General features: G+C 37.9%; 1 protein-coding gene across 2 annotated transcripts in view; it reads right to left on the reverse strand.

The window, feature by feature from the left end:
- thoc2 (THO complex 2) overlaps positions 1 to 16,576 on the reverse strand; it is a 139,877-nt gene that overhangs the window by 79,557 nt on the left and 43,744 nt on the right. For both annotated transcript variants that reach the window (XM_073058018.1, XM_073058019.1), the window contains 7 exons: positions 14,720 to 14,875; positions 12,070 to 12,242; positions 10,818 to 11,013; positions 10,366 to 10,407; positions 7,527 to 7,657; positions 7,336 to 7,437; positions 389 to 473 (listed from right to left, as the gene is read on the reverse strand). In XM_073058018.1, coding sequence (XP_072914119.1) covers positions 389 to 473; positions 7,336 to 7,437; positions 7,527 to 7,657; positions 10,366 to 10,407; positions 10,818 to 11,013; positions 12,070 to 12,242; positions 14,720 to 14,875 — 885 coding nt within the window. The remainder of the gene's footprint in view (positions 1 to 388; positions 474 to 7,335; positions 7,438 to 7,526; positions 7,658 to 10,365; positions 10,408 to 10,817; positions 11,014 to 12,069; positions 12,243 to 14,719; positions 14,876 to 16,576) is intronic.

Consider the following 16,576-nt stretch of genomic DNA (forward strand, 5'->3'; position numbering starts at 1 on the left):
AAATATAACACTGATCAGCTTTTAACTGTGAAGTTTCAAACTAAATTCTTAATTATCAGTGAACTTTAAGCAACTATTAACAGTACTTTTAAGAAATCAAACATTACCATTAAGGAGAACAACCTAATTCAATCATTGAACCATCTGAGATCAAATACATGTCAGATAAATCTCATTCCACAATGCTCAAACTTTACAAACTTCCCAAATTCTTGCAATTGAGAGAGGGTTCTTTTATCCACACGGGTGGTCAAGATACAGATTTAGGCCTCAACTGAAATTAACATTATTATACACTGAAACACATATTATCAGGCAATCTAACATTTTAATTTCCAGCTGGGACACAATCTCCACAAATATGAAGTTATTGAGGATAAATACATACATAATCAAAAAGGATCGTTGGGTTACTGTGACTCAACTTGCCAATTTGTCTTCCAGAAGGCTTTACATTTTCCTTAGTTAGGCGCCTGGATAAAACAATGAAAAGTGAATATATTTACAGTTACATATTATATGTACAAATTGAATACCTAGACTTGAAATTCATTTCTAGAACCACTTCTTCCCTTCTGTCATCAGATTTCTTAATGGTTCAGAACCCATGCCTGAAGCATTTGAATTAAGTATTAAGACTATCTATCAGAGTATCCAGTGTAGACTGAAAATCAAAGCACTTGGGGGGAAAAAACGGATACACATTAACAAAGACATTACTCTCTCATAATTCATGAGAAAGCTGTTATCAAACTATCTTGCAGGCATGAAAAAGTGATACACTATCAATGCATACAATTAAATGAAGAAACCACCATGAACAAACAAAAAGCAAACTCTACAATACTCATCCTGGGTTGTTAAATGTCTCATGATACCAATATACAGTGGATTCCGGTTAATTGGGGCACATCAGGACCAGTATATTTTGTCCCATTAAGCGGTTGCTCCCAATTTAGCTGAAGTTTCATGGCAATAGTTAAAAAGGTATAAAAAAGGCAAACTACCATTTAACTGAGTAACAAATTATGTATTTAAATGAATGCAAAATAAATTAGAACACTACCAGTAAATACTACTAGTGGTTTGTTCGTTGTACCCGACGATGCCAGGGAACTTTTGTGGAAGAGTTTTAAAAAACAATTGCACTGGGACAGTTACAATCTCTTGACGAGTGGTATGAGTAGACATGAAATCTGAAGTCCTCCCTGATTGCAGTGGATAACCATGACTTCTTCTGCGCTTTGTCATTCTTTTCATTCTCCATGGAGCATTGCAGAACTACTTTCCTGGCCACTGGATCTCACTGTAGGTCTCATCTGCCCAGCATCCGAAGCTGACTTTGCATGCCACGACACGTGGCCAGCCTGCTACCCTCACCAAGTTAACTCCACCTGTTGAAGCCATGTGGCCACAGTCACATGCAAACAGCTACTCAGAGCCACAGGTGAGAGCTGAGTATCTAGTGGGAACCAAAAGTAACATTCAAGATGATTGTTGATACCTTTAAATTCTTTGTAGTTCCAAACTTGCTGAAGTTGTGAAATCATTTCATTTTCACTCCCAGCTGTTTCCAGCATCTCCAAACCTCAAAGCTCGAAACCACAGTGAGCAAAACAGTTCTGAATTGTCTTACTGCTTATTCCTCGCCAACAATCAGTGACAAAGATCACTGATTTTTTAACACAAACACTGATGCTATTTAAAAACTGTTTGCTCCAAGTATGGTCTAGCATCTAACAGCCACACAAGTACACATGACTGGCACTGGTTTGAAGCTGTTTGGCCACAGTTTGGCCCTATTAAGCGGTGTAGTATCCCAAATATGATAATAGTTTGCATTTTGATTTCCACAATTTCTCCAGCAAATATCCTTAGAAAGTAAGGCCATATATTTTGGGTATATACCTCAAGAATGGTTGAAAAGAGATAAATATTTAATGAATATACTGCTGGTGGCTGGTAAAAAGACTCTTACTAGGAAATGGTTATCACAGGAGAGCCCAGCCTTAAATGCATGAATGGAAATTACAATGGACATTTACAAAATGAAGAAGATAACAGCATCTGTTAATCATAAGTTGGAACAATTTGATTCATTTTGGGAAAAATGGTTTAACTACATAACACCTCATAGGCCTGATTTTATCCTCACAAATCAATATGCTGCAAAAAAAAAGATCACTCTCTATTTGTACACAGTTCTCTCCTTTTGCTTGTTCTTTCTTTTCTATAAGTGTATACCTCAGATAAATATTATGTGGAGATTTGTGGCATATATGACAATATAATAATCATGTACACTATCTGAAATACATCTTATGGAAATGTTTGTTTGATGATGAATTTCAATAAAAAATAAATTATATAAAAAAGAATTGTCCCGAATAAGTGGCTGTCTGGATTAACCTATGGCCCAATTAACCAGAATCCACTCTATAAATATTTGTTATTATTTGAAAGATTTGCTTGCCATACAGGTTTGTTCGACTTCAGTAACTTCCCTACTTCTAGATGTGAAGTTCTAAAATCTTGCACCGATCCTACGGTTTTTAGTAGTGAGAAGGATGGCAAAATTCTGCTACTCTTAAAAGTTAGCCACTATATCTCTACCAAAAACACAACTAATACTCTGTGATAAATTAGCTTTTCTGAATCTGTTGACCTTTCAAAAGGATTGCAAAGAGGCAAAGAAAAGTGACTCAAATAGGTATTATTGGTGAAATTATCAAGCATATGACCTTAATGCAAAAATGTTTCTGAGAATAATCAAAACTAGGTTTGGTTTTAAAGGTTTTCACCCTGACAATCCAAGGTGAAATGAAAACAGGCAATGCTGCAGTCACTCAGTAAGTGACATGACATCTGTGGAAAGAGAAAGAGTTGATGGTTCATTTCCAAAGCCCTTTGTTAAAACTGTGTGTGGGGGGGGGGTAAAGAAAATAAAGAGAAGAACTGCAGATGAAAATTCAGGTTCCAAAATACAACAGCAAATATTGGAGACGCAATCAAAAATAAAATCAGAAAAAAATATTTTGAAACATCCAACTGATCAGCAAACATTAGAACAAGAAGCACAAATGATACTCAATCTGATCATCTTTTCTCAAACGAAATTAAGCTTTGTAGATACAGAAGCAAGTATGAAAACAGCTGGAGAAACTTGGGAAGATGAGCTAAGGGATGCCTATGACAAACTTGAAAGGAGAGATGAAATGATCTAAGGTTTGATATCAAAGTTAATAAAAGAGGTGTCAACACAGAATGGGAATCATAAATTAACAAAGAATTTGCAAGAAATACCATAGACCTTGGATGAAACTCCTGAACATTCTCAGAGGAAATTGGTGTACTTAACCAAGGAATGAGCCTCATCAAAACTTAAAATTAAGAGTTAAGTGCAAGAATAGAAAAGTTAAATTGAGATAAAATATTAACATTACAGGAAGCTCAGGAACATGCTTGCAACCACCCAATCAAAACTGTGATAACTGTGATTTAAGTAATTCTTGTCTTCTGATTGCGAAGACCAGTTATTTAAATTTTCCTACCAATCACTTGATCACAAACTTTTTCTTTTGATTCTCCTCCATTATTTCATATTACAAATTCCTGCAGAACTTCGGTGTCACTGCAGGATTTACTGCAGCCCTTTAGGTAAATTATTCTCTCAGTGCTTTACACCTAGTGAAAATGAATGAAAAGGAATTCCACTTCATTTCCATGCCAAGGTGGCGAGTCAATCATCAGTCAAAAACAAAACAGTTTGTCTTCCTCCGAGCAAACATGAGGACTATACTGACTCCTACTTTGAAGCTGTGCCACACTGCTTCCAATACTCTATTGGAGTATAAAAGTTGCATTGTTTGCTGTGTAACCAAAACTATGTAGTCAGCTTGAACTTGCTATTTGCTAGAGAATGAAATCTTAAGTGTAGAAGACAATGGTGTGTTAATGAGAGGTAGCCAAGAGATGTGGATTATGTAGTCTGAGTTTGCTATTTGCTATGCATGTATCCAACTGAATGTAGAAGACAAATGGTGTGTTAATGAGAGGTAGCTAAGAGATGTGGATTATGTAGTCTGAGTCTGCTATTTGCTATGCATGTGTCCAATTTAGTTTGCTGTGTAACCAAAACTAAGTAGTCAGCTTGAACTTGCTATTTGCTAGAGAATGAAATCTTAAGTGTAGAAGACAATGGTGTGTTAATGAGAGGTAGCTAAGAGATGTGGATTATGTAGTCTGAGTCTGCTATTTGCTATGCATGTGTCCAATTTAGTTTGCTGTGTAACCAAAACTAAGTAGTCAGCTTTGAACTTGCTAAGAGAATGAAATCTTAAGAATGTAGAAGACAATGGTGTGTTAATGAGAGGTAGCTAAGAGATGTAGATTAGAACATGATTAAGTCAATGGGTAGAAACAATAGTGGCGGATGTACTTGTGATACGCAACTATAGACCGATTGCATATGCTAATGCAACTAAACCAGGAGATTGCTATAAAAAATGCTATGTACAAGGATCAGTGGGCAATCGGCGACTAGCTCAATGACTATCTCAGCTTTGATTTGCAAATTAAAGTTTAATACTTCTTGAAGAATCTTCTGCGTCTCCTGGTTGTTTGTGGGGCACGAAAAACCACGACAACTCCAGCGTACTAACTCCAATGCCTCTCTCCTGGGCGACTGCATACAAGCAACATCATGGCCTGAAGTCCAGTTTTCGCCACAACCGAGGCCACACTGTGCCCCCCCCTCCCCGTCAGCTATCATAAGAAAAGTGACTAAGATGATCACACACTGTTAGACAGCACACCTCCTTTGCACACTGACTGACACCTCTCTGACTCAGGTCCGCACCAAGCCCAGCTCCAATGCATAGCAACAGCCCACAGATGGGGCAGACCTGTTTCACTCCAAGTTCTCAATGTCCAGTAGGGTCTTGCAATCATTACAAACTATGTTTACAAGAGGCAACACCACCTCCAAATTGCCCTGCAGAAGCTGCTGCACCCAAACACACCACTATGTTACCAGAACAAATAATTTTATAAGTCAGGTGGATGATTTGCCGATGAGAGACTATATGAATTTAAATGATTTCAAAACAATCTTCCCAACTCTAGGACAACTCCCACCTAGCAGTACCAGAGCTTCAAACACATGTCAAAACTATTTAAGTTTTCTCTAAAGAGCAGAATGTTATATACTTTATGATCATTATGGATCTAATCAAGAACTCAAGATTCTGGTTTGTTTATTGGCATTTCCTGTACACAAGCATAAGGGGAACAAAATAATTTAAACTCCAGATCTGAAGCAGCACAGAAAAAAAAACAAAAAATATACAAACAGCAACACACACAAAATGCTGGTAGAACACAGCAGGCTAGGCAGCATCCATAGGGAGAAGCGATGTCGACGTTTCGGGCCGAGACCCTTCGTCAGGACATACAAAATATAAAAAATATACAAAATGCTTAAGGTAGCTTACATACAGATTGATTCTATGTTCATAAAGTGACACAAGGTAGTGCATAAGGTGACTGCCAGAAAATAATATAGTGGTGGAGTTGGAGGGTGGAGGTGTTGGTGCACTTTACTGCTGAGGAAAATTAACTCTTTTTGAGTCTGCTGGTCCTGGTGTGGATACTACATGGCCACTTCCCTGATGGAAGGGGAACATACAATCCATGAGCAGGGTGTGTGAGATCCTTCATAGTGTTACTAGCCCTTTTCAGGCAATTTTCTGTATATATGTCCTTGAATGGGGGGGGGGGGGGGGCTGGTGCCAGTGATGCGATGGTCAGTTTTGACTGTCCATGGAAAAGGCTTCCTGTCCGCCGCAGTGCAGTTTCCATTCCAAGCAGTGATGCAGCTTGTTAGGATGCTCTCCACTGTGCATCTGTAGAATGACATGAGTATGGATGTGTCAGCTCTCTTCAGGCTCCTCAGAAAGTAAAAGTGTTGGTGAGCTTTCATGGCTGAGTTGGATGTGTTCTGGAACTATAAGAGGTTGTGTGTGATGTGCACTCCCAACGGCTTGAAACTGTTTGCAGCTTCCACTACAGTGCTGCCAATGTAAAGGAGGGTGTCAGTGGTGCAAGTCTCGAAGTTGATAACCATCTTCTGTTTGCTGATATTCAGGAAAAGGTCTCAGGCCTCAGCTCTTCCACTACTACCCCTGTAGCCCATCTTATTATTCCTTCATCAATGGCAATATGGAATGTTAAAATTCAAGAAGATGGTTTAAAGATCATTCCGGGGGGTGTGGTCTGTCAATGAGTCCATATGGATAGAACTTGGAAAGAAGAAGGGGATGACCACTTTAGTGAGGCTGTGGTATAAGCCTACCAGTAGTAGCGGGAACTTGAGAAGCAAGTGCTGAGAAACTGTTCATTGTTGTAAGAATAATAGTGTTATATTACTGGGAGATTTTAAATTCCCCAGTATTGACTGGGCTCCCAAAGTGTTATGGGGCTTTGACATTCACAAGATGTGTCAAGGAACGTTTCTGATTTAGCATATAGAGGGCCTTATTCAAGAGGGTACGATCCTAGATCTCCTCTTTGGGAAGGAAGCAGGACAGGTAACTGAAGTGGCAGTTACGGAGCACTTTGAATCTAGTGGTGATAATTCAAATAGTTTTAAAAAGGTGATGGAAAAGGATCAGACAATTCTACAGGTTAAGGTACTGAACTTTGGGGAAATTAAACAGGATCTAGCAGAAGCCAATTGGTTGAACCTGTTAGAAAAAAAGACCAAAAAGCAAGTGGGAGGCTTTTAAGAGTGTGATATCAAGATTCCAAGAGCAGTACAAGGGAAACTGGGATGATGAGGTGGGTGCACATCGTGGTTGGTTTGGACTCAGTAGGCTAAAGAGGCTGATTCTGTGCTGAATTACTTTATGATTCTATACAATACCTCAGAATATCTGAGGTAGATTACATCTTTTGTGCTCCAGACTCACTGACATTGGTAAAAGTTCTTCCAAGATTTACCGAATCAAAGAAACTTGATATTTCTGTTGTTTAAAAGTCTGTACAAACGCCATACATGCAATGAAAAGCATGAATATTTAAATAAGTTTGAATGATACTGGCATATAGCAATGCAGCTCATTCCCTACTTTCTGGTAGTTGGCAAGTTAAATAAAAATACAACAATGATGAACTTGCAAAGCATTGTAATAATTAATTGACTTGAAAATAATAATGAGATTCTCAACTGGTTGAACTCGTTAATTTTCCTCATTATTAATAAAGAATATAATTAGAACTGTGGACTGGGTTATGCTTCAGCAGATTTACTATTTAAAATTAAAAATGGAAACTTACTTCATAATGTACTTAGCTCTATCAATTGTCTGAGCTTTGACTTTAACCAGCAGAGGATGGCTATTGTAGGTGTCATTTTTCCACTGTCCATACAAACGATACCTGTAACCAATATGTTTAGGTATTAAGCAACCAGTATTTCAGTGCATGGAAAAGAATAATTTCATACAAACATTGTTCCAAATATTCACCTATATTGGTAAGGGAACGTTTTCAACATTCCCCAAAGCTCTTCCGACATGCATGCATTGGAGTCCATTAGAGTAAGGGAAGGTAACAACACCTGGTCTGCAATACTGAGAAAACAGCTCACAAGGGACTCCTAGAGAGTTGAAGACAAATATAAAGTTAAATCTCAAAGTTTAATTGGTTAGACTGAATATTTAGATTGCACATTTGAGCATCTACTCATCCTGCATCCAACCTGTCAAACAATAATTTCAATAGTAAAGCTGCTTCATTAAATATCTTAAGTTGTGATGTCTTAATTGTAATATATGTTCAAAGACACTTTGCAAAATTAAATCTGAAAATTTTAGTGTTGCAGCCATTAGACAGGTTAAAACATAGATTTCAAATTAAAAGCCTGATTTTTAAAAAATAAACAGCTGTTGATGAGAAACAGTTCATTTCTCCAAGGCCCATAAGAAGTTGTAACTTACCAGTATCTTAGAAAACTCTTGGTAACTAAAACATCCACTTAATTCTTTCTTTCCTTTTTCAATCTTTTTATTGATTTTTTTAAAAAATGTATACACAAACAAGAGGAGAATATCTCTGGTATATATGCCAATAGCAGTATATACAGAAGGTAAAATAAACGGTATCAGAATCACACATAGTGTTGATCTACAAAGTATGAATTTGATATAGAATGTATAATTCTGCTCTTATCAATTTATGAAGAGAGGAAGGACTATTACAAATTTTTATATAAAAGAGGGGGAAAAAAACACTATTCTAAATAGAAAGGACTGGGCAGTCGATCCTGAGAGAAAAACCAAGAGAAGAAAGACCCTCTGATCAAATCCTAGGTTCTGAAAAAATAGCTGGAAGAGAATCAGTACAAAAATCAGATCACATGAAAATATTGAACAAAAGGTCGCCAGATTTCTTCAAATTTAAAGGATGTATCCAATGTCCGACTTCTTATTTTCTCTAGACTTAAACAGGACATGATAGAGGAAAGCCAATAAAAGGCAGTAGGACGGTTAGGGTCCTTCCATTTAAGTAAAATGGCTTTCCTAGCCAATAAGGTTGAAAAGGCCATCATCCGCTGAGCAGAAGCAGGAATATATCCTGCTTCCGATGGAATAATCCCAAAAATAGCTGTAAAGAAGTTTGGTTGTAAATCCAGATCCAGCACTTTTGATAAGGTTTGAAAAACATGTTTCCAAGAATTCTCCAACTTTGTGCAAGACCAAAACACGTGAGTTAAAAGTGGCCACCTGAGTATTACATCTATCAAGATGTAATAGTAGTACTTTATGAAAATTATTCAGAAAATTATCACAAATTATGGGCAGAGATATTTTAAAAAAGTCAAGATTTAAAAAAACAAGTATTGATGACAACTTTGTCCAATGCAAATAGTGTTTCCAATTCAAAATATATGATCCAATCTACACTACCAGTTGAAAGGGAATATTCTTCCAAAATATTACAAAAGTTGTCAAGGCAAGTCATGCTTAAACTGCAGTTAAATTACTGTCATTTGTTATTACTGAAATGACCAATTTGCACCTCAAAATTACACAATGAAAATTAGCAAACAAATCCTTGGTGGTGACAGAAAATGTCATTGTGTGTGTGTTTGTAGCATTAATTTAAACAGGCCAATGCCAATTCAAAAATAACAAAGCACAATTTCTTACAAATATTGGTACTATTTTGGTCTAATTCTAACACTTCAATAACAGCATTAAATTTGCTAAGCAGCTCTGGAAAAAATGTCATTTGTTTTACTAACTAGATTGGAATTTCATTAAAACTGGAAGTATGATTAAACAGTAAATTTTTTACTTCATTTTATCTGCACTTGCACTTCCAGTTCAGCAGTGAAGAATGTTACTCTGCTAAAAATGTTTCCACTGGATGGGATATTAATTTGCCTTCTAGAGCAAGATGCAAACTATCCCATCAGTTAGTCAAATGAAAAGCAAAACCATTGCAGATGTTGGAAATAGAAACAGAAAATGGTGAAGATACTCAGGTTAAGTAACCTTACAGAGAAAGGAAACCACATCCAATGAAAGGTCCTTGACTTTAAACGTTAGCTCCATTTCTCTGCCACAAATACTACCAGACCTGCTAAGTATCTCAGCTGGATCTGTCAAGTATCACATGCATCTCCTATTTTTATTACTGCTGAGTTAATCTGTTATAGCACAAGCTGAACAAAAAAAAATCAAATATAAACCAACTTCTCTCTGAGAATACTCTCTGGGCATTCAATAGGCAGTATCTGCTGAAATAAAATATGAATAATAAAGAGAAATCAAGATAAAACATTGAAACTGTTTCTCTCACCAAACAGATAACTAACTGATCTGCTGAGTTTTCTGTGTTTACTTCCTGACAACTTGCTGCTCTGCTCCAAATCAATGGAGTTCAATTGAAGATCCCCACCTTTTTCACTTTAGACTGTTTATGTCAAGTTTAGACTGGGGCAGCAGAAGGTTTGGGGTGGGGGGGGGGGGGGGGTGGAGCAGCTTAAAAAACAAAGCTGGATGTGAAGCCTGAAGGTTTACTCAAGTCTTTGAGTTGCGCTTGTTTTGGTCTGTCCTTGACCTAACTGTATTCCAGGAGATCCAGGTGGCTCATAGGGGCTTACCAATCATATCCAAGAGGCAATATTCCGACAGATTTTTCTTTCTAGATAAGACAAGGCTAACGCCGAGATATTTGATTACCCAAAGCGCAAATGTGGATGAGCAGCCACATAAAACACAATCCAGAAGACCAATATAATCCACAAAGCAGAGGAAAATACCCAGTTAACCTCAGCTCCACTATGTTTTGGGAACTTACCGTTCGCTCCTTGTCATCCAGTTTACTTCCATCTGATGAATGCTGTGAATACAAGTCAAGATCATAACTAAACCAAGACTCCAAAGAAAAAGTTCTCTTCAGTTTCAATAGTAACAACAATTCAATCTTTAAAAGGTCAAGTTTTGAATGCTGATAGTATTAATAATTCCAAAAAATTATTTTGCATAGATTTTGTCAATTGCACAGATATATATCCTTGGGAGTGGAAACAGAGAGCAGAGGAGGGTAAACATCCAGGGAAAGAGATGAGAGGGAATAACACAAAAGCAGAATAGGCCAGAGATTTAAAAACCATAATAGGCTGAACTGTTTGTACTCAATCAATTTGACAAAACAATATAAAAGGTAGTTCTATACGTGTACATAACTTTAATGCAAATATGAATGTCCATCACTAAGAACTTGATGAAAGAAAATTTGGTCACACAAACCTCTTTCATAAATGCTTTTCCTATGCGAACCACCTTAGCAAATAAAATAGGGTCATGCCAAAGATGTGGACCAAGGTAGCACAGCATACTGAAAACCTCTTTTCTCAAGTCTTCATATGTTTCGACTGGTTTTGGAGCCCTTTCATTCCTCAGCGAACGAATTACTGTTCCCTTGGCTCCCTTTGGTACACCAACTCTGCAAATAAAATTTGAAGAATTTAGACAAATATATGTCAAGCTGATCACAAAAGGCGAGAACAGGTTAAAAACTAATGACATTAAAAAAGACTACAAGGAAGGAACTCTTCTGAATTTCTGTGAATACCAGACTGTTGTTGCTGTCAATCAAACAGTTGTGAACATGATCAGTGAGTAAAAATACTTAACTTTGTATTGCCATAAGAATTCTGGTTAGAGTAGGACCCAAGAATTAGTTTCATATACATGTGCTTAAAATGGCAAAATGAAAATGAAAGAAATGGACTAGAACAATGGTGTTAATTTTTCTCACTTATTGCAGAAAAATACATCAGCACAAACCTGTGTGGGTGCCATAAACGTCTACAATTCCAAGCAGATATCAGCTGCGTGACCTGCTGAGCATTTCTCATATTTTCAGTTTCATAAGCCCACTCAATACTTCCTGATGCTCTGTTAAGCCATATTTTCCTGCTGCATCCCAGTCACCCTGCTAAGTACGAACACAATTTTGTTTTGAAATCCGACTACCTCTGATTCTTTCATCCTCACAGGCATAAGTTTCTGGTCATTACCACTTACAATAAGTTATTTTTTCCACTCATATCTCCCCTTTATTACTTGTCTAAAACTTTTAAATTTAAACCACTTAATATTTGTAGCATCAGCTCATGCAAACAGCCCTTTTTGTCAACTGTATCTCAACATATTCTGACTAATATACCTATCCAACTTCTCTCAAGCTTCCTTTTCCCTTTTGTTTTGCTAAATTCCCTCATACCTGGATCAATTCTGATAAATCACTGCATTGTAGACTCAACCAGGTTATGAAAGCCCATACTTCCTTCTAAATAACATCTCTGCATCACTTACAAAAACACTGCAAAGCAACAAAATGTGACACAAGTGATCAACCAAGATGAAGGGTCTTAGTCCAAAATACTGACTCTTCATTTTCCTCCATAGATGCTACCTGACCTGCTAAATTCCTCCAGTATTTTGTGTGTGAAACTGCAGAGCAACTTATTCAATGAGAATCATTAAATTCACTTACCTTCTGTATAAAGGTTCTGTGATGACATGAATCAATTGACAGAGGGCAAGTGCTATTGGCTTATGTGAGGTGGCATAGAAAGGAGGTAGCTGATCCATGATACACTGTGCATGATACCAATCACCAATCTTCAGGAGAGCTTCTAATAATCCAAGCTTCTGATTGTCAGGAGGCTGTAAAAATTAAAAATCAAGGCATGCAAGCTAATCAATCCATAATTATTTGTCCAATTTTGTTCCAAAAATGAGAAAATGGTAATAAAACTAGTGTGGACATTTAAGCAGGCTCTCAAGTGGAGTTCCAAAAGTATCATTCTATTCAAATCTATTAATACTTAAGATCACAACTTTCAAACTGGACACACTCACTGCATAACTAAGTACTGATACAGATAGTGCCAGAGTGAGCAAATACTAGTATTTCAAGCTTTACTCCATGAAATTCCTCTTCAATTATCTCATGTAAAGCAGCTAGTAGCTGTCCGATGTAGAAGGCAAGCAAAAATGAAACAATGCTGTTGTTGACATCACCAACAAAACACATGATTAAAAGCAACAACCGTTACCTTAGTGCTATTAATTGACTAATACTTAATTTCATAACATACAAGAGTGGGCTGCCTCATGACTGCCCGTTGACCCTCAACACAGGTGCCCCTCCCTCAAAGCTGTGTCCTAAACCCTTTCCTCTACTCTCTGTACACCCATGACTTTGTCGCCACCCACAGCTCTGTTAATTAAATTTGCTGACGACACTACACTGATTAGCCTAATCTCAAATAATAATGAGGCAGCCTACAGAGAAGAAGTCATCACCCTGACACAGTGGTGTCAGTGTCAAGAAAACAACCTCTCCCTCAATTCGCAAAAATAATGCAGCTGGTTGTGGACTACAGGAGGAATGGAGACATTCCTATTGACATCAATGGATCTGGGGTTGAGAGGGTAAACAGCTTTAAGTTTCTCGGCATAAACATCACCGAGGATCTCACATGGTCTGTACACCCGCTGTGTGGTATAACAACAGCACCTCTTCCACCTCAGACGGTTGAAGGAGTTTGGTATGGGTCCCCAAATCCTAAGAACTTTCTATAGGGGCACAATTGAGAGCATCCTGACTGGCTGTAACACAGCCCGGTTTAAGAACTGTACTTCCCTCAATCGCAGGACTCTGCAGAGAGTGGAGCGGACAGCCCAGCATATTTGTAGATGTGAACTTCTCACTATTCAAGACATTTACAAAGACAAGTATGTAATAGGACCCGAAGGATTATTGGGGACCCGAGTCACTCCAAACACAATCTGTTCCAGCTGCTACCATCTGGAAAACGGTACCACAGCATAAAAGCCAGAACCAACAGGCTCTGAGACAGCTTCTTCCACAAGGCCATCAGACTGATTAACTCATGCTGACAGAACTGTATTTCTACATTATACTGACTGTCCTGTAGTACATACTATTTATTATAAATTACCATAAATTGCACATTGCACACTTAGATGGAAATATAACAAAGATTTTTACTCCTCATGTATGTGAAGGATGTAAGTAATAAAATCAATTCAATTCATTCACTGGCTATCAAAGAAGTTACACAATAAATTCACTTACTCTTGTATGCCAGAACAAAGTACTTGGCTAATTAAATAATCTTTTGTTTCACTGTTTTAAGTTTATTTGATACAGTCTTGAGTTAATATTCATATCTGTATAAGATGATAACAGGCATGGTGTGGACAGTCAGAACCCTCCTTCTCCCCCTCCCCCCCCACAAAAGGAAGAAATAGCTTATATGAGGGGCATAATTTTAAGGTAACTAGAGAATAGGGAATGTCAGAGGCAGGTTTTTTCTTAAACACCAAGAAAAAACATTTTTCTCTTCCTCCTTCTCCTTCTCATCTGGTTTGTCTGCAGAAAGCACTACCAAAGTGAGCTTTCGTGCAAGTATTGGGTGCATGGTGCACACTGTTGGGAATGTTGGTACAGGAAGATAAATTAGGGACATTTAAGAAACCCTTAGATAGGCATATGAATGAAAGAAAAATGGGGACAGGGATGGGCCACGTGGGAGGGAAGCACTAAGATGAACCTAGGAGTAGGTCAACTCCGCAGGGACAGTCCCAAGCTCAGCTGCAAAAGGAGGAGGGTTGTGCATGGGGCAAGTAACCCCATTCCACAAAAACCCAGAGCTACAGAAATGCCAACAGTGACTCCAAAAACCTCATTCCTGGAGGAGGAAGGATCTTCAGAGATAGGCTACACCTTGGGACAAGGTGAAAGACTGGCCAGGACAGAGAACTCTGGTGAGCTGCTGTCAGCAGCCAAGGCCCCAGCAGGGGTGATGGGTTTAAGTGAATAAGGAGTAGGTTAAAACATTTGCACAATAACATGGGCTGAAGAACTTGTAGGTTTTGTACTATTCTTTGTCTCACATCCTCGGCAAAAGACATCCTGAAAAGTAAATGATGCAGTTGAAAAATGCTTTTATCCCTACCCTTCTACTTTGGATGACAAGCCAATTACTTAGGACCAAAGTTGTCAATGAAAATGCAGGGGATCTCAGACAAACCACCGAGTTTCATTGACAATATCTGGGTCCAATGCATCAAGCAACAATTGATTTATTTGCTAAAGTATAATTTGAATATACCTTTTCATTTTTCTCTTCCTCCTTCTCTTTCTCCTTCTCCTTCTCATCTGGTTTGTCTGCAGAAAGCACCACCAAAGTGAGCTTTCGTGCAATTTGCTTAGCTTCAACAATTTCACGTTTATGTTGTTCCAGAATGCTTGTATCCAACGGAAGAAGCTGGAAAAACAACAAGGATTACAGATGTCAATTGTTAGTTTGAGGTCATGGAATGAAGAGCTTTCAGTGCAGGCTTGAGATTCTGTTGAAAGCAAACCATAAAAGGCAAAACTTTCCTTGCTGAATCCGTATCTTATATCATTAGCTGATCACAATAATTTCATGAGATGACACAACTTGGAATGCATTCATCACCACTTGTGTAAGTGAAGGGGAATAATTAGCCAAAGACATTCACACCTCACTATGCCTGCAGATGCAAAAGTAAATCTCATGCTGACCTCCACACTGCAGCTATGTAGTAGTTCTCCAAATAGTCACAAGCTAGCCATCAACAGTAATGCCCAAAGAATCAGTTACTTTAGCTGAAAGAGATTTAACTGCCTGATTGAAGAAATTGAAGGGAACGAAGAAAAAGATTCTCGGAGTATAAATAATACATGCAATCAGTGGCCTAAATTTTGCCTGGACCCTGCCGACATTCCATTGGATAAGAGCCAAGTTCTGGATTCCTATATTGTGGATGGATGCATGAAAACTATGTGCCAAACCAGCAGCCTTCTGTTACCCAGTGTTTTCCTGCTAGCACTGGTCTAATCATTGGTTGAATTACTGAAAACAATGCACACCACAAAGTTCCCGCAAACACTTAAACTGGCAGAAAACAAAAAGGCTGAATGAGGAGAAATTGCTCCAAGGGATTGCAGCAACTTACATTTAATTTTCATTTTCTTGAATTGAATGAATTCAGTCAAATCTCCAAACATCTAGTTTTTATAATTCTTGAAATTGTATCGTTTTTACCGTAGACGCCATTGGAACTCATAAGACATTAATGCCTTGTTAATCCAAGCAGATCTTCATCTTCTCCCTTAGCTTTATTGATCAGTGCTGTTTTGCCCAATCCCCAATAGTATTTACATGTGCAGAAGACTTAGGCCCATCAAGTCTGCTCTGCCAGTGGCCTTTGACTGCCTAAGTTCCTAGAAACGACTGTCATCCATGTGCATTAACTAAAGAATTAATGTGAAGAAGAAATTCTTGGCTACAGATACTCATCAGAAGTAGGAAAAAGTCAATGCTAACCAGAAATAATGACATGTTATTTTAATGAAATTGTATTTTGTGTAGAGTATAAAAATATGATAAACCTGTTAAACTAAATCACATGCTTGTGCTGTAAATACTAAAGGATTCGGTGGGGGGAGCAGAGGAGAAGAGTTGAATTAGCAAGTAAATATAATTGCAAGAAAGGTCTTTAACAATAAAACACGAGCTTTTAAACAGCCAGATGTTTTAAACCTGCCGTGAAACAGTGATTTCAATGCTAATTTTAACTTCCAAGGATGTTCTTGCTATAGATGGCAGCTTCAATATTCTGGTCAACATCAACTTCAATACCATTTGTACTTTATAAGATATTATTAGTCAATTGATAACTACATTCAAGGTTCAATTTGGAACCCGAGGACATATTTTCAGACTTCTACATAGATATCTCTGGACACATTCAGTTAGCATCCGACAAAAATTTATCAACAAAAAGCATCAAATCTATTCCCCCTCCCCAAATGCTGCCTGACCTCCAGTTCCACGAATTTCAGATTTCTTTTCATATTTCCAGCATTTGCAGGTACCTGCCATTTGCACTCAAATGTTTACATATAGTGTTTCTTTTTGTAGCTCAGGCCCTAACAGGCA

Source organism: Hemitrygon akajei, chromosome 10 (assembly GCF_048418815.1).
Source record: "Hemitrygon akajei chromosome 10, sHemAka1.3, whole genome shotgun sequence".
NCBI classification, from domain to species: domain Eukaryota; kingdom Metazoa; phylum Chordata; class Chondrichthyes; order Myliobatiformes; family Dasyatidae; genus Hemitrygon; species Hemitrygon akajei.